This window comes from Paroedura picta, chromosome 14 (assembly GCF_049243985.1).
Source record: "Paroedura picta isolate Pp20150507F chromosome 14, Ppicta_v3.0, whole genome shotgun sequence".
NCBI classification, from domain to species: Eukaryota; Metazoa; Chordata; class Lepidosauria; order Squamata; family Gekkonidae; genus Paroedura; species Paroedura picta.
In genome coordinates this window covers 12,642,088-12,667,701 of record NC_135382.1, presented here as the reverse complement: position 1 = coordinate 12,667,701, position 25,614 = coordinate 12,642,088, and the positions used below count along the sequence as shown (strand labels likewise).

General features: G+C 46.2%; 1 protein-coding gene across 3 annotated transcripts; it reads left to right on the top strand.

Moving 5' to 3' along the window:
- The first annotated feature begins 1,385 nt into the window (after positions 1 to 1,385).
- HDAC3 (histone deacetylase 3) lies at positions 1,386 to 23,585 on the top strand. 3 transcript variants are annotated; one of them, XM_077310861.1, is made up of 16 exons: positions 1,388 to 1,538; positions 2,457 to 2,521; positions 3,890 to 3,972; positions 4,158 to 4,300; positions 12,949 to 13,030; positions 13,714 to 13,770; positions 13,859 to 13,914; positions 16,289 to 16,422; positions 16,715 to 16,795; positions 16,880 to 16,953; positions 17,157 to 17,221; positions 18,485 to 18,574; positions 18,695 to 18,753; positions 20,745 to 20,824; positions 21,041 to 21,198; positions 22,190 to 23,585. In XM_077310861.1, exons 3-16 carry the CDS (start codon positions 3,904 to 3,906, stop codon positions 22,257 to 22,259), a joined length of 1,218 nt encoding a protein of 405 aa, XP_077166976.1. In that variant the 5' UTR covers positions 1,388 to 1,538; positions 2,457 to 2,521; positions 3,890 to 3,903; the 3' UTR covers positions 22,260 to 23,585. The 3 variants fall into 3 exon arrangements, with proteins under 3 accessions (XP_077166975.1, XP_077166976.1, XP_077166974.1); XM_077310860.1 differs by lacking the exon at positions 2,457 to 2,521 and having other exon boundaries at positions 1,386 to 1,538; XM_077310859.1 differs by lacking the exon at positions 2,457 to 2,521 and having other exon boundaries at positions 1,403 to 1,565.
- The last annotated feature ends 2,029 nt before the right edge of the window (positions 23,586 to 25,614 follow it).

Below are 25,614 nucleotides of genomic sequence, written 5' to 3'. Positions count from 1 at the left end.
CTCTGGGTTACGAAATTCCTGGAGATTTTTGGGGTGAAGCCTGAGGAAGGTGGAATTTGGAAAAGGAGGGACCTCATTGGGTATAGTGCTATAGAGAGCACCTCCCAAAGAAGCCATTTTCTCCACGGGAATTGAATGCTGTAACTTGGGGACCAGCTATTGTTCCAGATCTCCAGCTACCACCTGGAGACTGACAGTGTTAATTCAATGACTCTCATCTTCCCCAGGCACTCCCTGCAACATAGCAACACTGGACTACCTTGCAAAGTTGTTTTAGCCAATCATCTTCCACAGGCCATACACCTCCTTTCTGAAACAATACACTTCACTTGCATTTCTATGGAAAGAATTCATTCATTGACAGTGGACGGGCCAGTTTTGTAGATATTTACCAGAGAAAGGCATATCCTCCTCCAGACAGAGAGAATAAGCATGAACCAGAAGGTCAGCAAGACTCTTGCCTTGGCTGGCTCCCGTCAGTTGAACCACCTAACCGGAGGAAGGGTTACCATATTCACGTTGGGAAACACATGGAGGGAAGGACTTCAGGTGGGACCTGGGGATCCCCTGGAATTATAGCTCGCCTCCAGACTACAGAGATCAGTTCCCCTGGAGAAAACGGATGCTTTGGAGGGGGGACTCCACGGCACTCTGTTCCACGGAGGTCCTTCCCCACCCACTCCCGGCTCCCCCACTGAAGTTGCCAACCCACAGCTGGCAACCCTATTGTTTCTACACAGTGACCGTCTGCCCGAGGGATGCCAGTCCCCAGATGGGACCGTGACCCCCTGGAATTATGTCCCATCTCTAAGGTCCAGAGATCAGTTTCCCTGTAGAGATTTTCTGCTTAGGACGGTGGACTCCGTAGCATCATACTCCACCGGGATCCCTGCCCGTCCGAAATCCCGCCCCCCCCCCCCCGGCACCAGCCCCCAAATCCCCAGATATTCCCCGACCCAAAGCGGGCAACCCTGCCTAGAGCTCTATGGGTGGAACTTGGAGAGGGCAGAGACCTCGGCGGAGTACAAGGCCACAGCACTGCTCTCTGTCGCCTGGAGAGCAGCTGAAATCCCGGGGGATCCCCAGGTGTCCCCGGGAGGCTGGCATCCCTGTACTTCCGTGGGATGCGATGCCACAAAGCCCGCCCTCCAAAGCAGGCATTTTCTCCACGGGATATCATCTCCGTCGCCTGGTGATGCCCTGCAATTCCGGGGGATCACCCGGTCTCACCGGGAGGCTGGCATCCCTCGGAGGAGGGGAGCGGGAACCCGCGGCCGTCCCCTGGAAACGCGGCCGCCCGCCTCCGGGCCGGTCTAGGCCTTGCCATCTCTATGGCGAGCGCGTCATTTCCGTGCGCCGCGGTCGCGCGGCTGCGCGGGGCGGGGGGGAGGGGGGCGACGGTTGCACGGGCGCGAGGGGGGATCTGTCGGTTCCCGGCGCGCGCTCCTTCCCTCCGCGAGGCGGGGGGGCGGCGAGGAGGGCGATGGCGAAGACCGTGGCCTATTTCTATGACCCGGATGTGGGCAACTTTCACTACGGTGCGTCGGGGGGATGTGGCAGGAAAGGTACTCCCGCCCCGGTGCTGCGCCCACCCTCTCACGCCGCTTCCCGTCGTTCAGACGTACGGGGGGAGTCCCGTGTCGGGAACGCTGCGACCCCCACCGTCTGACTCGCCAGGGTCGGCCCGAACACGGAACTGCCCCTGCACGGCTGGCAGGTGCCTCAGAGTCCCCGCCCTGGAAGCTGCTGGGGGTGGGGTGTGGTGGGGGGCAAGCGGACCCCAGGAGAGGCCCCCGTGGAGGGTTGCCAGTCTTCAGGGGGAGCCTGGAGATCCCGCCCGTTTGGGGGATTGGCTGGGAGGGTTTGAGTAGAAGTTTCCTTGTAAATAAATTAAATGAGCTAAGGGAGGCGAATGCCGGGTTCAAGCTCCGAGGTTTGTCCATGCTTCATATTTTTTTCTTTTGTGAATTTGGATAATGATTCACTGCCTGCCGTGCTTGATTTCCAGCAGGAAAGCCCAAACCAATCTAGGTAAACAGACCGCGTTAACGTACAGGGGGCAGAAGCTTTTCCATAGCATTGGAAATTTTTTCACAGATTGCAACTGGTCTCTGGACTGTAGAGTTCAGTTCCCCTGGAGACAGTGGCAGCTTCGAAGGGTGGACTCTGTGGCATCACACCTCTGCTGATCTCTCTCCCCTCCCCAAACTCTGCCTTCCCCAGGCTCTGCTCCCAAGTTTCCTAAACCACAGTTGGCAACCCCACTGGGAGCCCCCATGGAAGACACAGTCTCCTGCCTCTGCGCCTTCAGCCACTCCAACGAGTGTAGCAAAAATTGAGTCCAGTCATCTGGTCCCCTTTTGAAGCCATGCCCTATATCTTGTAGCCAGAAGTTTAGAAATAACATTGTGTGTAAAAAGTATGCTTTTTTCCCTTCTGTTCATATGCCACCACAGATGCATGATACAGGTGGAGAAGCATTTGGGCCATGGAGAAAGAATTAGCGGTCGCTGGTGAAGTGGTGAGCGGCTACAGGAAGCCCTCCTTAGTGGCTTGCAGGCTTGCGGAACTGACTGCCACATGATGCCCACTGCCTTGGGTGGAGTTTAAAAGGGGTTGGATGGATTTAGGGAGGATAGATCTGTTGTTGGCTAGTAGCCATGACAGCTGAATGAAACCTGCAAGTTCGGAGGCAGAATGTCTCTGTGAATGAAATGCCTTTAAGGGAGTGCAATTGTCCACCAGCTCTGCTTGTGGACTTCTTGTTGGCATCTTACTAGCCACTGCTGACAAAAGGATGGTGGGCTAGATGGACCTTTGCTCTGATCCGGCAGCAGAAAAGTTTTATTGTTAGTGCAGAGCTTCACCTTGCAGTTTTCTTTCAGGAGTCTTGCTGTCATTATTACACACAAACAATGTCACTATATGAACAGTTTCTGTTGTGCCCACACATACCAGAGAGAAAACTTAACGGCTTGTAAAATACAGAGGACACTTTCAGAGATCATCATATTTCATTAATTTAGAAAATGCCCTACTACAAGGTGTGGTGATGGGTTGGTTTTAAAATAAAATGTCTAGGAAAAAATTATGTAGGGTAGGTCAATCAACAGCTCTTAGCCAGGTTAGACAAGAGACCTTCCATGTATAGGAACAGTTTACCTCTTAATGCAGACAGATGGGGGCAGGGATGTTCACGCTCCTTTTGTGAGTTTCCTGTAAACTGATTGTTTCAGGAAACAATGCTGTAAACTATGCACAATTTCATTATTAATGTTTTTTGGTAAGCCCCCTGGAGCTCTGCTGAAATGGCTTACAATTAGGTAAACATGATGCAATGAAGGACAGGAGGGGGAACAAGCAAATTAAGAGTTTAAGTGTGCCCACTTTATGAATAACAAGGAGGCCTAGCAACTGATGGAGTCTGCTGAGGGACCCAGTACTGTTTGGTTCCTGCCAGGCTGATAGAGGGTTACACTGTAATTTGATTCTGCAAACCATTGAGTATGCTTTCCATAGGTTAGACCTGATACAGTATAGTGGATAAGAGGGTGAGCTGGAAAGCTCCTTATTTAATTGCCTCTTCTACTATACATTTGGTAAGATGCCTTAGACTCGGCTGTGCCTACAGTAGGAGAACTCTGGCCATCTCCCTTGACTGTCTGTGAATTGCTTTAATGGTGCTAAATAAATTTAATGGTGCTAAATAAATGGTGGTGGCTGTTATAAATACTCTCCCAGCATTCGTTAAACAATCCTGTTCCCCCCCTCCCAGTTTTCTTTCCTTTATGAATTTTGATAATGATCCAATAGATCTCAAGTAATAGACCACTGTTTCTGGTGTATGTTAATGACTTTGGTTCCCTCCCCCCCTTTCCTGTCATATTAGGGGCTGGACATCCCATGAAGCCCCACCGCCTGGCCCTGACTCACAGTCTGGTGCTGCACTATGGACTCTACAAGAAGATGATTGTAAGCATTGTGTTTGTTGTGTCATGTACAACTTTGGTTATAGGATCGTAATGTGCATTTCAGGACTGTAATTTTCCTGGCTTTGCGGTTGATATTCCAAAGTCTACATAAATGTCCTTAGCCGTGACATAATCTCAGCCAATTTTTCCTTCTGCTGCTCTAAAAGAGAGGCATTTCTCTTGCAGGTATTTAAGCCATACCAAGCATCCCAGCATGATATGTGCCGTTTTCACTCAGAAGATTACATTGATTTCCTTCAGAGGGTGAGTCCAACCAACATGCAAGGATTTACCAAGAGCCTCAATGCGTTCAATGTTGGGGATGACTGGTAAGTACTGCTCTCCTTCTGGCTGTGTAGGGAGGCTGAGATAGACCAAGTCTGAGAAACTTGTATGTTAAAATCACACTGGAAACCTCTTTTAAGGTTCTGGTTACTGTGACCTGCTTGTCCCTTCCAAGTACAGAGAAGGTTCATTGCCCAAGACTTTAGCTGGTTATTGCAATTTCTGTGAAATGTAAATCCCCTTTCTTGCCTTTTGGTTTATTATTTGCAGCCTCTCTTCATCCAGCGCCTTTGGCTCCCAATTGTCAAGTTTGCAGTATGCTGCTTCTCAGCTATCTGTCCAGCTCTCAGTGAGGCTTTGGCACATAATCAGTCTCCACCAGATTGTGCTTTAAAGCCAAGTGTATGGCTTTAAAGCCAAGTGTCTAAAAGCTTCACCTAGAGCTTGTTTTCAAGCCTTAATGGGTGTTATATTTCATTCCTGCCTCCTTAACATTGAAATTTGCAAATTTGTTGTAGTTTACTAAAGAAAATAATTCCATCCTGAGTTCTTGGATGCTGTCCAAATTCATACTGTGGGATACACAAGGACTTCTTGTGTTGTTTGGCCCACAAGCTAAGCAAGAACACAAAGCTATCTATATGTCACATTGAGTGCCTGTCTTTTAGTAAGTGTCAGTCCTGACATGTGAATGCTGGCAGTCTCCAGTAAGTCTTGACAGTTTCTGAAAACTTGGAGAGATCTCATTAAGTATTGATAATCTTCCAAATACTGTTGTCAACATTCCCTTGCTGGCAAGCCAGCTAATGTGGTAATACATATTTTTGAAAACATCTTGGTGTTCATGTCAACATTTGTTTGTTTATTTATTTATTATATTTATATACCGCCCTCCCCGAAGGCTCAGGGCAGTTTACGTCATGGTTTACCACGAATTTATCAGCATTGATTATATAATGTAACCTCATTTTTGGTTCCTATTTTATTTTTTTTGTGATGATTCAACTTCTAGCCCATCACTCCTGTGAAACTGACTTGTAGAGGCTAACAATCTATAAAGCCCCACATTAAAACCCACCATAAAACCCCTCACATCTAAAGCATAACCAATTCCAGATGGGGCGGCCAACCCTCCACCCCCCAGCTCATACAGACGGATGACACCCCATGGGGGTTAAGGGGAGCTGCCCTGATCTAATTTCCTCCAGGGTGGAGGGGAGCCCTGATCTTAACCAGCCCGGCCTCAACCAAGGACCTGGTGGAAGAGCTTTGTCTTACAGCCCCTGCAGAACTTTGAAAGCTCTGTCTCCTGACAGCTCACCTAGAGCTCATTCTAACACGTTGGAGCCAGGACTGAAAAAGCTCTGACCCAGGTTGAGGCCAGGCAAACTTCCCTCAGGCCAGAGACAACCAGTAAATTAGCTCCTGCAGAGTACAGGGCTCTGCGACAGGCATAAACAGGCCAGCAGTCCCTCAGGTAAGCAGGGCTCTGGCTATGAATGGCCTTAAAGGTTAATACCAGAACCTTGAATCCAGGTCACAACTGGCAACCAATGCAGCTGCCTGAGCACAGGCTGGATATGGACCCACTAGGAAGTACCTGTGAGGACCCTAGCAACTGCATTTTGCACCAGCTGCAATTTCTAGGTCAGGGACAAGGATAAGCCGGCATAGAGCGAGTTGCAGAAGTTCAGTCTGGAGGTGACCATTGCACGAATCACTGTGGCAAAGTGTTCCGTGAACAGGCAGGGTGCTAGTAGCTGCACCTGGCTCTGGTGGAAGAATGCTGAGTGGGCTACTCCTGTGACTTGGGCCTCCATAGTTAAGGAGGAAACCAGAATTACTTCCAAGTTCCTTGCCAATGGCACGGTGTTAAGTTGCACCCTGGCCAAGGTTGATAGGTGTGCTTCCTGTATTTGTTGTATTTGTCTGATTATTTTTCAGACTAACAGTCCCATCTATTACTGGAGACCATATCTTCCTGTAGAGCTTCTGTTACTGCATTAGCAGAGGCTGAAAATTTTGTACAGATAATGTTGCATGTTGAAGCAAATATTAGTGGCAAGATATGGTTGGGATATGGGGAAATGCATTCAAAGACCGAACCCAAATAATGGATGATTAGAGAATAGGAGGGGAATAGTTTGCATTTAGGAGATAAGCTGAAAAACGCTGTTTGGGTTTGGTGGTGGAAAATATCAAGAGTCCAGTAAGACTTTGAAGCCTAACCATTTTTTTGGCAGGTTATGAGCTTTCATGAGTCACTGCTCACTATTCACAGGGACAGTCCATTTTAGAAATAGAGGCCCATATGAAACAATGACTTGGGGAATGCAGGCAAGAATGACTGAAGATGGAAGAGGAACTTGGCTTAGTAAGGCTCTAAACATGCAAGGAGAATCATGAGGAAGCACAGCTGTCGATGCACACAGAGAGAGGCCAAACTGGTTTTAATTTTTGACATTGTCAACCACAATGAACTTACAGAAGGATGTGCGGTATACATTTTACAAGCTAGTTGTAACTATTGGCTTGACGGACATCATGTCTCCTTGGGGGAAAAAAATAGGGGTTCTGCACTCAGGTGAAAATCTCAAGCAGAAACTTAAAAGATTCTCAGATTTGAGGATGGGAGGCAGGATAGATTCTGTTCCTAGCTCTTCTGGTGGCATTCTGGTTTTGTCTCTCTGCAAGTGAGAAATCTCTAGTTAGTGAGAGAGATAGGAACACTAACCACACACCTTTCTTATTTCACTGACCTGTCCCTAGAGGGCTAAGTTTTTGTTTCCTACTTCTCTTTCCTCCTCCATCCCTCAAGTCAGCAACTTGGTGAGCACAGAGATGCCTCCTGCATCTCTCCCCATCCAGCTATTTAGATTAGAATAGGAATCTTTTCCTTTTTATGTGTAGAAATTAAGTTTACAAATAAATAGTGTCTATATTAGTTAAGTTCAGGCTTGGCAAATGTGCTTTTCTTTGTTGTTTTCTGACCAAATGCACCCAGCTGCACACTGTGCATATCAGCCAAATAAGGCACTTTGCTAACTTTAAGGATATTAAGACTTTACCACAAATCTACCAATTAATATCCTTCACTCAACCCCATATAATATTGTAAATAATTTATTATTTATTTATTTATTGCTAAAAGCCCACATGCTTGCTTGGAGCAGCAGAGAAACTTTGAGGAACTTGTGATCTTCTTGCTATGCAGTGACTAGAAGCTTGGTAGATTATCACAAGGCAGACAGAGAAATTACTGCTTTTCTAATCGTTTTAAGAGCACATCTTGATCTCTGTTGCTATTCAGCCATGAGTGAGACCATACTTGTTCGCTTAAGGAAGGACAGTTACCATGATTGATGAGGACGCTTGATGGTGGTGCTAGAAGGAGAAGGTTTGGAAGAAATTGTGGAGAAAAGACCTCATGCTGTCCCAGATGAAGGTGCTACAGAAGCAGTCAAGAAGGAATACAGGGAATGGATGCAGAAAAATGGGAAAGCCGCAACACTAATAATCTCATGCGCGAGTACAGCTGAATATCCAGATTTGCTGGAACAAAAGTCAGCTCATTAAATGTTAAAGTTTTTGGAGTTGAGTCTGGTTAAGAAACGCTGGACTTATTCCTTCGGATTTATTAAGAAATTGCATAACATAGCTTTAAACAGGGAGAGTCTTTTGATGAATTGCAAGAGGAAATGCATGTCAAAAAGGGGAATCCTCATTTGCATGTGAAAGGAGCTGTGTAGGCTAGCTCTGTCAGCCAGGGAACCAGAAACAAATGGCAAGGTCATGTGACTACTAGTGCTTATCAGTAAGAAGCTAATTCCTACAGCAGGTATGATGATTCTGACAGCCACAGGGGGAAGCAGAGAGCAATGCCTGGCCAGGAGTTGGGAACCACAAGGTGGCAGCAGTGGCCAGAAACCAGAAACAGTGCTAAAATGCCATTTTTGTGATCAAATTGGGCACAAAGCATTCCAGTGCGCTCTAAAGAATAGGGATACCAACCAAGATACTGTGTCCCATAAAACACTATGTTAGTTTGAAACAGAGAAATGGGATATACATTCTTGACTCAGTTTATTGAGTGATTGATTGATTGATTGATTGATTGATTGATTGATTGATTGATTGATTGATTGATTGATTGATTGATTGGAAATGGTGCTGACCCAACGGGAGAGACTCCAGAAGAGGAAAGGACGATGGAGGATGTCCAAAGGCTTCCTGGACTCACAAATCTCCAGTGTGACAATTTTTGATGAACTGTTTAATATTTCTGAGATATCTGTTTTTATTGGAAATGGACTCTGTCTTAAAGCAACAAAGAAAGGAAATGTTGTTTTGCTTTGCTTGCTACCAGATGGATGGATGTATGAACTGTATTTGAGAAATGTGCTGCTAATTCCTGAATTCACACCTTCTGTCGATATCTCAACTGAACAAAGAGGAATATAGAGTCACCTTTGAAAATGGTGAATGTTGTGCATATGAAAATAATCAGCTCTGTCTCATAGGATTTATATGCAAAGATCCATTCCAGTTACATGAAGTGAGCCAAGAGTCTGATGAACGTGATGACAAACCAAACGGTGTGATGAAATTTCAACACAAGGTGAATTTAGTGGAAACCTGCAATCATACCAAGTGCTACAGGTTATGGGACAAAAGGCTGTTGTAATGAATCTATGCGGATTATGAAGAGTAATCAACTGGTTGAAGGTTTTGATTTTGTGAAATGTACTGATAATGACACTGTGAATCTTGCTTAATTCCCAAAGCAGTGAGAGCTTCCTTTCCAAAGAAAAGTGAAGGGAGAACTACTAAACCACTTCAGCTAATCCACAGTGACATATGTGTTCCACTACCAGACACTGTAGGTAAAAAATGGTGTTTTATGACAATAGATGATTTCTGATGATATTGTGTTGTGTAGTTATTAAAGCACAAATCAGAGATTCGTGGCCATGGCAAAGAACAAGTTCAAGAGGAAACCACAAGAGAACAGGCACCAACTAGATGCTAGGGTGAAAAAGGGCATAACTGGGCTATGCAGCTCAGTTTACAGCCTACAGAATCCTGGATCCTGTTACCAAAGAAGTAACCATCTCAAGATGAGTCCACTTTGAGGAAGGCCTATGATCTCAAGCTTCAGAGGGGGTGGCTACTGAATCAGGAGACCTGATGGTATAACCACAGGACAGTTACAGCACAGAAGAGCCTGCAAATCCAGACCAGATGGAGCCAGGTGCAGAGAACTCTAGAGGTCCAGTGGAGATGCCTGCCCATGTCCCAGAAGCCTTACCAGTTAACAGAGCAGGATTTGAATTCAGCAGAGGGAGATTCCAGTGTTGCACAGGATGCAAAGAGGGTCTCGAATGATCCACCAGATTTGCCTACTAAGATGCAACCCAACACAAAAATCCAGCTGAGGTGATCCCATCACTCAAACAAGAATGTTCCACTGTCCTGCGTGACAAGAGCAGGAGAACCAACTACACCAGCAGCGTGGAATCCCGTATTGCTACTTCCACTGGCAGAAGCACAGAAGTGGAAGGAAGCATCTCGTGAAGAAATACACTCATTGCAAAAGAATAATACATGGACCTTTACAGATCTACCTCCAGGAAGGAAAGCAATCAGTGGCAAATGGGTCTTTAAACTGAAACACAACACAGAAAGTGAAATTCAGTGCTACAAAGGCAGACTTGTGGCGCAGGGATACTCACAGAAATATGGTGTGGATTTTGATGCATCTTTCACTTCAGTTGTGAAAGTAAGGGAACTGCTAAGTGTAGCAGCCAGCAAGAACATGCAGGTTGACCACCTAGATGTCAAAACTGCTTTCTTGCATGATAACCCGAAAGAAGAAATCTACATGCAAAAACCACCAGGTTTCAAAGATAGAGACAAATCAGATCTTGTTTGTAAACTACAGAAGAGCATTTATGTACTCAAACAATTCTCCACAGCCTGGAACATTTATTTATTTATTATTACATTATTACATTTGTATACCGCCCTCCCCTCAGGCTCTGGGCGGTCCACATAGAACATGAACGTAGAACATGAAACTCAGTGACATGTTGCTACAAGCAAACTTCAAAAGAAATAAAAATGACTCATGCCTCTACACCAGGCGGATGGACTTATTAGTTTACATTTACATCTTGATTTTGGATTAAAGGAAACCAGATGGTGAGCACCAAGATGCTCCTGCATCTCTCTCCATCTGGCTATTTAGATTAGAATCTTCTCTTTACCTTTTTTGGTTTAGAAATTAAGTTTACTAGTAAATAGTTTCTATATTAGATAAGCACAACCTTGACAAATGTGTTTTTCTTTGTTTGTTGTCTTCTGATCACATACAAACTCAGCTACATGCTGTGCTTATCAGTCAAACCAGGCACTTTGCTAACTTTCAGGATGTTAAGACTTTACCACAAGTCTACCAGTTAATATCCTTCACTTGTGGCACCCTAAAGAGTCAGCATCGATTGCAGTGGGATTGATTGTGAATACCCAGCAGGGGTAGTCAAACTGCGGCCCTCCAGATGTCCATGGACTACAATTCCCCAGCTGGCAGGGGCTTCTGGGAATTGTAGTCCATGGACATCTGGAGGGCCGCAGTTTGACTACCCCTGACCCAGACACTGCGCCGTAGAATAAAATTAATTTGTTTCTTATTTAGATTAATAAAGTTGACATAATAGAATGTAGATATCGATATGTTGACGAAAAATGTTTCTACTATCTTTCCTTATATCCCTTTAGAAGAAGACAACAAAGAGTTGGTTCTTATATGCCACTTTTCTCTACCAGAGAGAGTTTCAAAGCTGCTTACATTTGCCTTCCCTTTCCTCTCCCCACAGCAGACACCCTGTGAGGGAAGTGGAGCTGAGAGAGCCCTGATATTCTTGCTCAGTAAGAACAGCTTTATCAGTGCTGTGGTGAGCCCAAGGTCACCCAGCTGGTTGCATGTGGGGGAATGAAACTCAGCTCGCCAGATTAGATGTCCGTGCTCCTAACTACTACACTAATCTGGCTAGAGAAGTGCTAGGAGCACTGCAGTGTACATTAGCTGGATATTTTCCAGATCTCTACAAATAATGTGCTGTTTGAGAGCCAGCTTGGTGTGGTGGTTAAGAGCGGCGGCCTCTAATCTGGAAAACTGGGCTTGATTTCCTGCTCCTCCACATGCAGTCAGCTGAGTGACCCTGGCCTTACCACAGTTCTGTCAGAGCTCTCTCAGCTCTCAGCACCCTACCATACAGGGTGCCTGTTGTGGGAAGAGGAAGGGTACGCGATTGTAAGCCACTTTGAGACTCCTTCAGGTGGTAAAAAGCGGGGTACAAAAGACCAGCTCTTCTTCAGACCGTCACTATCAGCTGTGATGCTGCGGTTCTCTGCAGCAGTGCCCAGATTACATTTGTTTTGGCCAGTCACATGAACTGATGTCTTTCCTTGTCTATCAACATAATGTGTGTAGTTGACGCCAGTTCTCAGTTTCCATTTCGGGCTATTGCAATAACCTGCCAATTAGTGTATAAATGGCAACAGTACTTGGCATTCAGGCCCCCAGTCTGAATTGATGGGGATGAAATTGATTTTGCCCTCTATATAGCTGGGAATTGGCAACTGCTCATTTGGCCTGAGGGAGAACTTGAAACTTCATGCTGCTGCTTTGGCACTGACTAGCTAGCCATACAAAAATAGTTGCCTTGTCCATCCAGTGGCCATCTAGTCTGTTATACCGGAACAAAATGGGGAGGATGCAGAGGAGAGTGGTGGAAATGGTCAGGGCCTGGAGATTCAGTCCTACAAGGAAAGGCTGTGAGATCTGTGAATGCTCACTCTGAAGAAGAGGACACAATCAGTCTTTGAAATATTTGGAAGGCTGTGGCTTAGAGGAGGGCAAGGAGCTGTTCTTATTGGCAGCAGAGCAGAGGACACACAATAATGAGTTTAAATTATGGGTGGAAAGAGATTAGGGAAGATTTTTTTACAGTAATTCAATGGCATTGGCTGCTTAGGGAGATGGTGGGTTCCCTTTCACTGGTAGTCTTCCAGTAGCAGACGGACAAACATTTATTTATTTATTTAGATTTTTATACCGCCCTTCCCTATGGCTCTGGGCATTACATAAAACTTTGACACTCCTCTCAGTCTGGGGGAGGGGGGACCTGTAGATGTTATGGGTCAGTCGGCCCCACCAAATGCCTGGTGGAAGAGCTCCCTATTGCAAGCCCTGTGGAATTGTGGAAGTTCCAGGAGGGCCCTGATCTCTTCTGGGAGCTCATTCCATCAAGTGGGGGCCAGTACAGAGAAGGCTCTGGCTCTTGTTGAGGTCCGACGTGCTTCTCTGGGGCCAGGGATCCATAGCCAGTTGGAGGTGGTGGAGCGTAGAGCTCTTTTGGGGGTATAGGCAGGGAGACGGATTGTTGAGGCTGATCAGGACAGGGGGTTGCACTAGATCGCCTGTGGCCTCTTCCAGCTCTATGATACTAACTGCCACTAAGCGCCAATTTGGTGTCGTGGTTTAGGAGCAGGGACTTCTGATCTGGAGAATAAAGGTTGATTCCTCGCCTCTCCACATGCTGGATGACCATGGGACAAACCTAACACCTCTTCTTTGAGCTGGAACAGGCACCCGTCACAGTTCCCTGTGTAACTTTGTGTTTTTCCTCAGTCCAGTCTTCCCAGGGCTGTTTGAATTTTGCTCTCGCTACACCGGGGCCTCCTTGCAAGGAGCAACCCAACTGAACAATAAGGTAAGAAAGGTTACTCAGTTCCTTCCTGTAGAATGGCTCCTGTCAACCAAGGGCCGTTATCCTGAGAACTGCTGCTATGTTGTGACTGCCCTTGCATTTGTATTCAGCTGAATGGCCTGGACAACTGTCTGCTCTGAAGGAGTGTCATGAAAGCTGGGATGGAGCTACGGATTGGGGGACGGGGGATGGGATGGGGCCTGGTTCCTTGCATCTCACCTTGCCACCGACTCATCAGCCTTAGACATGCTGTTCTTTCATTAAGGACAATACTGACCTACCTTAAAAGGCTGTTATATAGAGTTGCCAGTCCTGGTTTAGGTAATATCTGGTGATTGGGGGGGGGGGCTTCAGTGGGGTACAGTGCCATAAAGTCCACCTTCCAAAGTGGCCATTCTCTCCATAAAATGAATTTTGTTGCTTGGGGATTGGCTGTAATCCCAGTAGATCTCCAGCTAGCACCTGGAGGTTGGTGCCTCTGTATGTTATGAGTATGTCCATCACCTTTGAAAATGCTACATAAATGCTAAAAATATTGGAAAGATTGCATTCACTGGTCTCTGCAAAATCCATAGCAGTTTTGTCCCAGAAGGGAACAGAGAAAAGGATGGGTATAATATTAACATCTACTATTTTAGCAGCATATAATTCTGCATTTTGTGCTCAAGTGTCCCTTTATTTCTTAGATTTGTGATATTGCAATCAACTGGGCAGGAGGCCTGCACCATGCGAAGAAGTTTGAGGTAACAGAAGGGCTTTCCTCATAATTGAGGATGGGGAAGGCTTACTGCAGCTCCATATTGATACCATTTCATTCTCTTCCTATTCCAGGCCTCTGGTTTTTGCTATGTCAACGACATCGTTATTGGCATTTTGGAGCTCCTCAAGTAAGATGGGGCATGAAGGCAGCTGTTTTTGGGGGAGGAGGCAGGTGTCATGAAAGATGCCTTATACAGTGAGAGGAAGCATGATATAGTGGTTAAGAGTGGCTACCTCTAATCTGGTGAACTAGGTTTGATTCCCTGTGCCTCTACATGCAGCCATCTGGGTGACCTTGGGCCAGACACAGTTCTCTTAGGGCTCTCTCAGCCCCACCAGCGTAACAAGGTGCTTGTTGTGGGGAGAGGAAGAGAAGGTGTTTGTAAACTGTTTTGAGACTCCTTCTGGTGGTGCAAAGCGAGTACAAAAAAAGGAGCTCTTCTTTTTCATAGTAAGACTAATTTTGGTTTGCTTACTTAAATAGTACTTTTGTGCTGGTAGTTCTTCTCATTCCTTTTTTCTGCTAGCTGTTTGCTTTTCCCTTAATACTTGTTCTGCTGTTTGTGGCTGTTCTTTGGCCTAGTGCGGTTCTTACCCAGCACACTTTTCTGTTTCAATCGAGAAACTCTGCCTTAAAAAATGACTCCCAGAGACTCCAGGGGCCCTTGGGTGGCTCATTTGCTTGGGCAGGAGCACAGATCCATTGTTCTTTGGGGTTACAGCCAAGTTTCTGCTTAAGGGCCTTCTGCACCTACCTGCAAAACATTTTTACTTTTTACATTCAGCCTGCAAAGTGAGGATAGGAAGGGAAATGAAGGAATGGGGTAGGATAAGATGAACACATTTGCTTGGGATAGATTCAAATGGGTAGCCGTGTTGGTCTGAAGTAGCACAATAAAATCAGAGTCCAGTAGCACCTTGAAGACCAACAAAGATTTATTCAAGGCGTGAGCTTTCGAGTGCTGAGGAAGAGTGCTTGCACTTGAAAGCTCACATCTTGAATAAATCTGTGTTGGTCTTGAAGGTGCTACTGGACTCTAAGTTTGCTTTGGAGCAGCTTTCAGTGCTTGGAATACAACATCCCAAAAAATGCAGGCTTAAGGCAGCTTACCTTAAGCAACATTCCAAAAAGTTAAGTTACAGTCTACAGTAAAATCAGTCTACATTTGCAACTCCAAAATGCCTGCCCAAAACCCAGAGTGAAGCTCTGATTGGGGAGAAGAGAGCTCGAAGTGTAAAACAGCCTTGGCTGATTACCCTGTTGACTGGCTGGGGCCCCAGCACTGGGCCTTCTCCACAGAACTGATGTGATGAAAGAGATCAAGGGGGACGAGGTGCTGCTTAAGAATGTTGGACCGTGTAGAACTAGCCCCTTAAACTGGGCCCAAAACTTAACCAGCAAGTTAAATCGATCAGTCATAGAAGAGGCACATTGTTACCATATGCTCCAGAAATGAGGCTGGTTGCAGCATTTTTCTCTGATTGTATGAACTGTTAGAGCCTCTTGTGGCGCAGAGTGGTAAGGCAGCAGTCATGCAGTCTGAAAGCTCTGCCCATGAGGCTGGGAGTTCAATAGCTGCAGCCGGCTCAAGGTTGACTCAGCCTTCCATCCTTCCGAGGTCGATAAAATGAGTACCCAGCTTGCTGGGGGATAAACGGTAATGACTGGGGAAGGCACTGGCAAACCACCCCGTATTGAGTCGGCCATGAAAACGCTAGAGGGCGTCACCCCAAGGGTCAGACATGACCTGGTGCTTGCACAGGGGATACCTTTACCTTTACCTTTATGAACTGTGTCATGGAGCTCTCTTGTCTTTTTCTGCTATTACAACTTAGCCAAAAGCCCCGAGTAAGGAATCTGTCAAAGCAGGGCTGGCCAGCCTTTCAGCACTACGATCATGAATGAAGGCTCTTGTACCGTTTGCATTTCTGCAGTGGAGAGGCTGCCTGGATGTGTAGCTTCTCTTGTCACTGTCGCTGTGTCTCCAGAAGCCAAATCCACCGAGACTTCCTTTTCCACAGAATTGCAGGAGCCACAACCTACAGCGGCCACCCCTGCACCATTTGCTCTCCATTCCTCCCCACAGGCTGATTGGTTGAGGGATGCTACATTCCCACCCTTGCTGAATCCGTCTTGACACCAGTTGATCTGCATGTAGGGTCAGTCTGTGCTTCAGTCTGCCTTGAGCAAAAGTGTTTGGGGAGAGGCAGGATTCTCAGGTTCAGAAACCGAACAGGTGAAAATGGCACTCAACTTGCTCAGGCTCTGCAAACGCTTTCCGACCCCCGTCAGAGTCACATTAGCCTTCATTCATTCGTTGAATTCAGATGTCATCCCCTCCATCTGTTCAGCTTTAATAAAAACCGTAAAACTGCTTTGCTCCCCCAGCTGAGGACTAGGGGGCACCTCTTGGGCACCGGAAGTCTTCTGTTTAGATCTCTTAATAAGCCTCTTCACTTGTGCTCTCTCTTCTCTTGTGCTCTCTTCACTTGTGCTCTCAGGTATCACCCGCGTGTCCTTTACATTGATATTGATATTCACCATGGAGACGGCGTTCAAGAGGCTTTTTATCTCACAGACCGGGTCATGACAGTGTCTTTTCACAAATATGGAAATTACTTCTTCCCCGGCACAGGTATTGAGATGTGGATTGGTCTTTACTCCTTGCAGAACCCTCCCTTGAGCATTTCATTGCTGAATCCCCACAGAGGCCTTTGAGATTCCGGGAGGGGGGAACAAAATCATTGCGTTAGGAAAGGGATCCCAGAGTCACTTTGGACACTGACTGCATAGCGAACCAGAACTCTTTTGGGCTCTGATTGTGCAATTGTGCCGAAGATCTGAATGATATTTTTTTGTTGTTGTGCTTTTAGGTTCTCAGTAGTTACAAAACAGCATTTTAATTCGGTACTGTTTTCTCCTGCCAGGTGACATGTATGAAGTCGGGGCAGAGAGCGGCCGTTACTACTGCCTGAACGTGCCTCTGCGTGACGGAATTGATGACCAAAGTGAGTGGAAGGTTTCGTGTGGTGGGGGCCCTGTCTTCTGTGCCCTCTCAGGGCTGTAACTGTGGCCTTGTCTTCTCTTTGAAGGTTACAAACACCTTTTCCAGCCAGTCATTAATCAAGTAGTAGATTTCTACCAGCCCACCTGCATTGTGCTCCAGGTAAGGGGACAAACTGCCTGAGCTATTGGATGGGCTTGGCTTGGGAAGTGCTTGCATGGCTAATTGGAGGAACAGGCAGGATTAGGAGATGGCAGAAGGTGGCAAAGGGACTCCATCCTGAGATTCCATGAAGCATTTGGTGCACCGTACAAGGTAGTTTGCAATAGCTGTGACTTTCTACTCTTTTTTTTTGCCTCCTTAAGTGTGGTGCTGACTCCCTTGGCTGTGACCGTCTGGGTTGCTTTAACCTCAGTATAAGAGGGCATGGGTAAGTTCATGTACCAGTAATATGAGCAAAAATGGAAATTTGTTCTTGTAATATTCTCGTCTCTCTCTCCTCCGGGATCTAAGCTCTGACCCTGGCACCTCGAGGTGCATTCAACTGTATTGAAGAATTGAATGTTTGATTGATTAGCTGTAATTGGAGGGACCTGTTCTGTGTAATCTACCTTCAACCCAGGTGGGAAAGGCAGACTATAAATAACAGATATAAATAAACGTCATAACGCTGAGCACACTGAACCCTATAGTAACATATTATCTTGAACTCATTATAGAATATTGTTTCCAGAATTATTTACAGTTAAATACAAATAATTATTGAAAATGTTGTCTTTGTCTGTGTCTATTTTTCAAGTGTTCCCCTCCTAACTCCCCAATATTTAGGTGGAAAACACTGAGAAAGTCCTCACACTTCTCCATGCTGTACATGCGGGAAGAATAACATGCTTTATAAAACAAGACAATTTTTTTTTCCTATTCAGAGAGACAGAATATTTCATACAAGCCATTTTTCTGCTTCCCTGGATCTACCAGTGTTTTCACTGGAAAAATGCCCCCCTGAGCCCCCCCCCCTCCAGCCAGGCCTTTTCATATCTAGGTGATTATTTTGAACCACTTGCTAAAGTAGTGGACTTGTTACGAATAGCGTAGAACTCGTTGGGAGCCTCCGGCCTGTAAGATACAAGAGTGCAAGAATTTAAGAGGCGACAAAGGGAACCAAGAGGTAGGCTGGCGCACCAGCTGGAAGCCTGCCCAGGAGAAAGAGCCTGCGATTTTTATATTGGTGATATATTGGGAGGGGGGGGGTGCTCTTTAGTAGCCTCTTTGGCTCTCTTTCTCTCATCTAGCCTTGGAGTCAGCCTCCATCCCAGCCAGTGAACTTTTTTTTTTTTAATGAATTGTCAAGGTGTAAATAAACATTGTATCTCAGCTTATTTTTCATCCTTTGTACTTTAGAAAGTTTTATCATACTCATGCTATATATACCTTCCTGACCCTTAATTGCTAGCTTTTACAAAACCTTTAGTATTAGAGTGCTGGTGTTTTTCTCTTAAAATGTTATAATAAATAAAAAATAAATCTGCATCTCCCCTCATGTGTTGATTTTTCAGTATGCATTGTGCAGTCAACAATCCATTAAAGAGAGGTGGTCCATAACCCTTCTCAGTCCTACCGGGCAGTTGTGACTTATGCGTGACACATGCAGATGTGCAAGCAATCAGTTTCTGTCGGTCTCTTTGCCTCCTAGTGAGTGTGTGGAATATGTCAAGAGTTTCAACATCCCCCTGCTGGTGTTGGGAGGCGGTGGCTACACAGTTCGCAACGTGGCCCGATGTTGGTGAGTCTTCCAGAAATGTGGTGTGGAATCCCCCTTCTGTCTGTGCCTGGACTTCCAACGGGTAGGGATTGCATGATGGGGGGACATCCATGGATTGAAATGGTCTGGCTGTCCTTCTAGGACCTATGAGACATCGCTGCTTGTGGATGAAGCCATTAGCGAGGAGCTCCCGTACAGTGGTAAGTCAGGGACCTCGATGTTCAAACTTTACTGATGCTAGCTGTCATACCATGGCGGTGCTTCTTATGCATTTTTATTTGGTTTACTAATGCGTTCATCGTGCTACTCGAGCATCATAGTGCACTCAAGAGGGCTAACAAAAACAAACAAACCCTGAGATGGCATAAGTGTGCAATAAGGAGTCAAAAAACAAACCCCCTCTCCTCTCCCCCCCCCCCCGGACAAGGAGTTTCAACCCATCTGAAAAGGCCCTCCTGTAGATCATAGAATCATAGAATCATAGAGTTGGAAGGGGCCATACAGGTCATCTAGTCCAACCCCCTGCTCTATGCAGGATCAGCCCTAAGATGCTGATCTACAGGCAATCAGGGGACAGAGCAGAGTCCCTCTGGATGCTCACTGATTTCTCTTGGATGGATGTGATCTTTTCAGGTGCCAAACCATTTTCTTTCCTTTCAAACCAGCCCTTTGGATTGAGCCTAGAATCCTACTGGAGACCATAGAAAACTGGCAGGGTATGGCATTAAGAACAAGACCCTCTTGCAGTTCTTGCAGGGCTCCATTCAGGGCTCCTGGCCACGGTAGCTGCTTAACTAGAGTAGCGTCTGGTGCAGAAAGATCCCCCGGCTGTTGACCTCATTCTTTAGTGGCAGTGCTGTGCATCCAAAACAGGCTTTACACCTGATCCTAGATAATCTGAATTACTGACCCCAAAGTACCTCTCTTCTTTGTCTACTTCAGCTTCAGTTTGTGGGTCTCTGCTGCTTGGTGCACAGTGACTGTAGAAGACTTTTGAGGTTCTCCAGTTAGCGCAGCACTCAGCAGTGAGGTTGCTGATGGGCACGGTGTGTTCCCATACACATACACTGATGCACTTCTGGGCATATTTCCAAGTGCTGGTGTTTACCTAAAAGGCATTTTCTTAGGGATGCCATAAGGACTGTCTTCCATTTATGTATCCTCCCCTCCCCACTGTCACAATTGGGAGGTAGATGGCCATAAAGGACAGGACTGTTTCTGTATCGGCACCATGTCCCTGGAACTTTTCCCCTCTGCTGTTTGCTTTTAAGTACTGCTTTTAAGTTTTAAGCTAGAAGTTGAAATGTCATTGAGCATTTTGTAATGTATTTTTTGCCTATCTTGTTTTCCAAGTGGCCTTCTTTGGTTTGGCTTTAAATCGCTGTCCTGTTTCATGTGCTTGGGATTTGTAACTGCTGCTGTGTATTCCAGATCGATTCGACTCTATAGTTGCCGCTCAGAAAAATTGTCCTAATATCAATTGTATTGCTTGATATATTAGGACAGTTTTCAGTATCCCCCTAAATGCTAGTCAGCATGACATAGTCTAAAAAGCTGCAGGAGAAGCTAGTACCCAGCTCCCTGTGCAGTAGGTTTTCCTTCTCCAGTCATAGAGCCGTTTGCCTAACTATTGGTAAACATGTCCACACGGTCACAATCCACTTCTGCAAGCTGGGGCCTCCAACTTTTTTGAGCCTGCGGGCACCTTTGCATTTCTGACATATTCCATGGTCCCATCCACAAAATGGCTGCCACAGGAGGCAAAGCTAGCCACAAAAAGACTGCCACAGCTCACTTGCAGTCACACAGTGAAGGTCCTTATGTTGTGGTGGCAGCTGCTGCCAAAGCAACGTTTAAAATAAAGTTATGCACAGCCAATCAGAAGCCCCTTGTGACCCTGTCGACTTAAAAAACATTTGGCATGCATCTGTAAAGGTGTCAGCAGACGCCTTGGTGCTCATGAGCACCCCGTTGGAGACCCCTGTTCTAAAGAGTTTACAAATGAGCTTTACAATGCATAAATGAGCAGAGGCACTAAGGAGAGGGCATCCCTCCCACCGGCGAAGAACTGTTTCCAGGCGCTTGCTATAGTGATACAGATTTAGCGAGAGCTAGACATTTTTTCCCTCTTGTTCCAACACGTTGTGACCCCAGTGTACACCTACACCCTCTTCCATCTGTCTTTGTGCAGAATACTTTGAATACTTTGCTCCTGACTTTACCCTTCACCCTGATGTCAGCACTAGAATTGAAAATCAGAACTCGAGGCAGGTAAGTCACCCAGTTGTTTCTGGTCCTTGGAACAACCCTTGCTTATGTCTGGCCTGGTTTAGAAGATGGGACTTTCTGTTTCTTCATGTCCCAAGGAAGTCCTGGCACTGGTGGCCTTTGGGCTGCTCAGGCAGGGTTCCTAGCAATAACTTGGTAAACTTTTTATATTGAATGACCACTGTAACATAGCTTGGCTGATTCTCTCCCACTGACCAGTATTTAGATCAAATCCGGCAGACTATCTTTGAGAATCTGAAGATGCTGAACCACGCCCCAAGTGTCCAGATCCATGATGTCCCTTCTGATCTTCTGAGTTACGACCGCACAGATGAGCCTGATCCAGAAGAGCGGGGCTCAGAGGAGAACTACAGTAGGCACGTCACTCCCATTTCTTAAGATTAAAACCACCCGATTGTCACGTTCCAGTTGAATTCCCCCAATAAGCAGACTCTTGATTGCAGAAGTCTCTTTATTAAAGGGGTTAGTGAAACAGGTGCATGAAAACTCTGCTGAAACTGAGGACAACATGCAATAACCCAGGTTTAAGATACTCCCAAGCACCCTCCCTCAGCACCACTTGGGGCCAAATCTAGCGTGCATTCCCACACAGCTAGCCCACAAAGTGAAAGGGAGTCAGCGGCAATTACTGTCTAATGTCACAGAAGATAACCAAAGAAGCCTCAAATGTATGGAATGTAACTCCCAGCCTCCCTGGGGTTACAAAGTTAAAATAACATTGTTTCCACTACCCAGCCGCCCCAGGAACTCAGGGCAAGCTAAGCTAGCAGAAGCTACTATTAAACAGAATAAAATAATCACAAACAATATTAGATCAGAGCATCAATGTAGCATAGACAAGAGTGCAGATTCAGGACATGTCACCATGGCATGAACATGTGACAACATTCACTGCACTAATAAGAACATTATTGGAGTCTCTGCTGCAATTCATTCATTCATTCATTCAATTTATATACTATTCCTCTCTATGATGTCTTGGGGCGGTGTACATGGAACAGCAGAACTAGTAAATTTAAAACATGTATAACAATATGAGTGGAAGGTGTGATAAACAAGAACAGGTGAACAGCAGTCAAAGGACATTGTGTCCAGGGTAATAGATCAGATCAGAGGGGGGAGACAGCAGCTGGGTGGCAGGTACTAGGTTGGCTTGCGTGGAGTGTCAGAATTGCTTGACGGGGCCAGGTTTGAGGGAGGCCCCTGGTGCCAGTCTTGACTGAAAGCCTGGCGGAAGAGCTCCATTTTGCAGGCTCTTTCTCCTGGGCAGGCTTCCAGTTGGTGCGCCAGCCTACCTCTTGGTTCCCTTCGTCACCTCTTAAATTCTTGTACTCTTGTATCTTGCAGGCCGGAGGCTCCCAACGAGTTCTACGATGGTGACCATGATAACGATAAAGAAAGTGACGTGGAGATATGAGTCCTGAAACATGAGAGCTTTTGGACCATGTCAAGTTCCCTGCCTGGATACAAGTGCTCGAAGAGAGCAGCGGCTCTGCCCTTCCTTCCTGCCGGTCGCTTGAAGTGAGGGCAGCAGCATTGCTGAAGCATGCGAGGACTTGTGCACAAAAGGCAGTGAGATCTCCCCCCATCCACCCACCTGTCCTTCGCTGCCCTGATTTCCCATGGGATTGTGCCACTGCCACTGCTTGGGGGAATTGGAGGGCTATGGCTGCTATGGGATTAGTTTCAGGGCTTGCTGTGCCATTACATCCTCCCTCTGTGTGGGCATTTCAAGGAGGACATCTCTGTCTTCAGCTATTTTCTCGTATCGTGGCACAGGCTTTTCAGGTTTGCGTGCTTCGGCCAAGGCAGCATAGCCATAACTCACAGAAAGCTACAGTGGAAGTGGTTTTCATGCCAGGTTTCTAGCCAGCAATTTCTTTGCTGGAGTAAACTCATACCAAAAGAGAACCAGGACATCTGCTTGGCCGTAGTGAATGTAGGAGGAGTTAATTTGGGGTCCAGTCCGAGTGCAGGCTCATTCAGTGCGTAGCTTTCATCCCGAAGATTCTTTCTTATGGCTGTTCCTTCCCCCGCTAAAAAGGTCATACATGGAGAAATATTTATCCGGATGGGTGTTGGAGGATGGCGGGGTCAATCAGCCCCCCCCCCCTTTTCAGTCTCTATGCATTGTCACATTGAAGACCTGGGTAACAGCCTGGTACCCAAACCCATTATCATTAGAGGATTTAATTCTGCATGGGTAGCAGGATTTCATGCCTTGTGCACACCGTAGCTCCTGCTGGTATCTCCAGTGGCACTCCAGTGCATCCACAAGAGCAGTGTGTTAATCTTTACTTCAGTCAAGGGGCAGGTTGTGGCAGCAAACACACTTGGTTGTGGGGATGTTGCCTCCACTCTTTTTTCTCTTGTTCCGTACAGTTGCACTATTCCCATCTGTGAACTTCAAAAGAGGGGCAAGTAACGTCCATGTTTATGGCATGTGACGAGTCCCACTGTCACAACATGGCCTTTTAGCAAGAGCCTGGAATTATCTCCCTGGATTAATGGCAAAGGGAACCCCACTATTTCCCCTTTTGCAACAGTTTACGGAGCCAATGTGGGCCTAATATTGGGCCTCTCATTGGCCACGTGCTGTGTGCCGCCAATGCCTGTCCATCTGGGTTATGAGGGTATCATTGATGTTGCCATGGCAGAACATCAGATGACCTTTTGTTCCTTGTACTTCAATTTCTACCAATGTTCAAAATATTAAACCACAGGATGGTATTTTTTTTCTTAACTGCCTTGAGTCATCTTCTTTCCCCATCCTTCCCTTTTGCTTAAGAGGTGATGCTCAGCAAGGATCCATGAATATTGAAACCATGCTTTGATCACAGCAGCCCTTTGGAGAGATGCTCACTTTTGTGTACGAGCCAGATTGGTCCCCTGTGATTCTTGTGGCTGTCAGCACTCACACTGTGTAGACATTGAACAGCAATGAATCCTTCCTGCGGCTGCAGGTAATTTTGCCACATGTCCAGTTTTGTGCATTCCAAATGGGAAGCTCGTAAGTTCCTCCCCTCCAGGGTTCATATCCTGTAAAGCCAAGCTTAAGGTTCCACAGTGTCTGTCATAAAGCTATTATTTGAAAGAAACACTGCAAAAAGCAATTTTCCTAAGATGCTGTATTCTCCCTCTGTGCTGTTTCCTCAGCATACAGTTTCTGGGTTCTGTCCCCATGCTTGCACCACAGGAGCAGATTGCAATGCTTAGGGAATCAACGTGGTGTAGTGGTTAATCTGGAGAACCAGGTTTGATTCCCTCCTTCTTCACATGCAGCCAGTTGGGTGACCTTGGGCTAGTCAGTTCTGATAGAGCTGTTCTTGCGGAGCAGTTCTGTCAGAGCTCTCTCAGTTACTTTACAGGATGTCTGTTGTAGGGAGAGGAAGAGAAGGTGATTGTAACACTTTGAGGCTCCTTTGGGCTGTGAAAATCAAAGATTTTATTTATTATTTAGAATATTTGTATACTGCCCATCCCGGTAACATGGCACGTAATCCCTACAAGAATATTACTGTGTTAATGTATTGCTAAAATGATAAACTTCAAGTGTGGAGACAGGATTGCTGGCAGGGGTTGCCAATTCAGGGTTTCAGTTATAGTCTCCAGATCCAGGTAGATCAATTATGCATTTCAGATTAAGATACATTAATGTTGAAGTGATATTTCAGTGTGTGCCTTGGATGCTCGATAGAAGACCCGAGTGTTACTCATTTCCTTCCTTCCCCAGGATAATTTTCAAGAATCCCATCAAAGCCCCCTACCTTCTGAGTTTAATCCATTGTCACCTCCTTCCCACCCCACACACATATGGAGCCATTGCTGGCGTTGGCGGATATGCACGGCACTTTCTCTTGAAATGCCACTCAAAAAAGTCCTAAGCATCAGGATCCATAATCCCAATCCGTCCTACCCATATCTGAATGTTGGCTGGGATTCAAAGAGCTCCATGCGCACTCCGGGGACTTCATGGACTGTTGCTTCTGCCTGCAGCTCCTCACAGTGCTCTGTAAGGTTCACTGACCTTCTGATTGGATGGGGGGGGGGTCGGGTCTGTTTGGAGGTTAAAAGTAACCTGAGAAAGTAAACACACCTTTCTCTGTGAGCTTCAATACTAGGTAGGCCTGCATTTCACAGATCGAGCACAAAACCTTGGTTTGAAAAAAATTTAAGCAACATTCTAAATGTTAAGCTGGAAAAATGTGTGGGCAACATCTTGTGAAAGTTGCAGAGCCGCAGTGTACGAAGCTGCCTTGTGTTGAGTCACACTCTTGGTCTGTGTAGCCCGTTTTGCTTCCAGCATAGGCCGTTGGCGGCTGGAACACTTTTGTCGAATGGGGTCTAGCCCCCTGGACTTTATGCTGGAATAAAATTCATGTTTGTTTTGCTGTCCCAGCAGTAGCTCTCAAGGTCTCAGGCCAGGAACCTTTGCCTCTGTTTACTGAACATGGTGGGAACTGAACTTGGGACTTTCTGTTGGCAGTGCCTGTGTGTGTGTATTGGGGGGGGGGGGATTCTCATAGGATTTCCAACGACCAGAGCTATTGTCCTTTCTAGGAGCAGCAGCCAAACAAATCACAGAACAAGTCATGCAAAACCAACAAACGTTCACAGACTTTATTCATACACCCAACTTAGTCACAGAATGCAACTTTCCTTCATGAAGAATTCTTGATTATATGAGGTGCATATAATGGTATATCAAAGCCAAATCTTAGATTATAGGAACCAGCTTGGTGTAGTGGTTAGGAGCGGTGGCTTCTAATCTG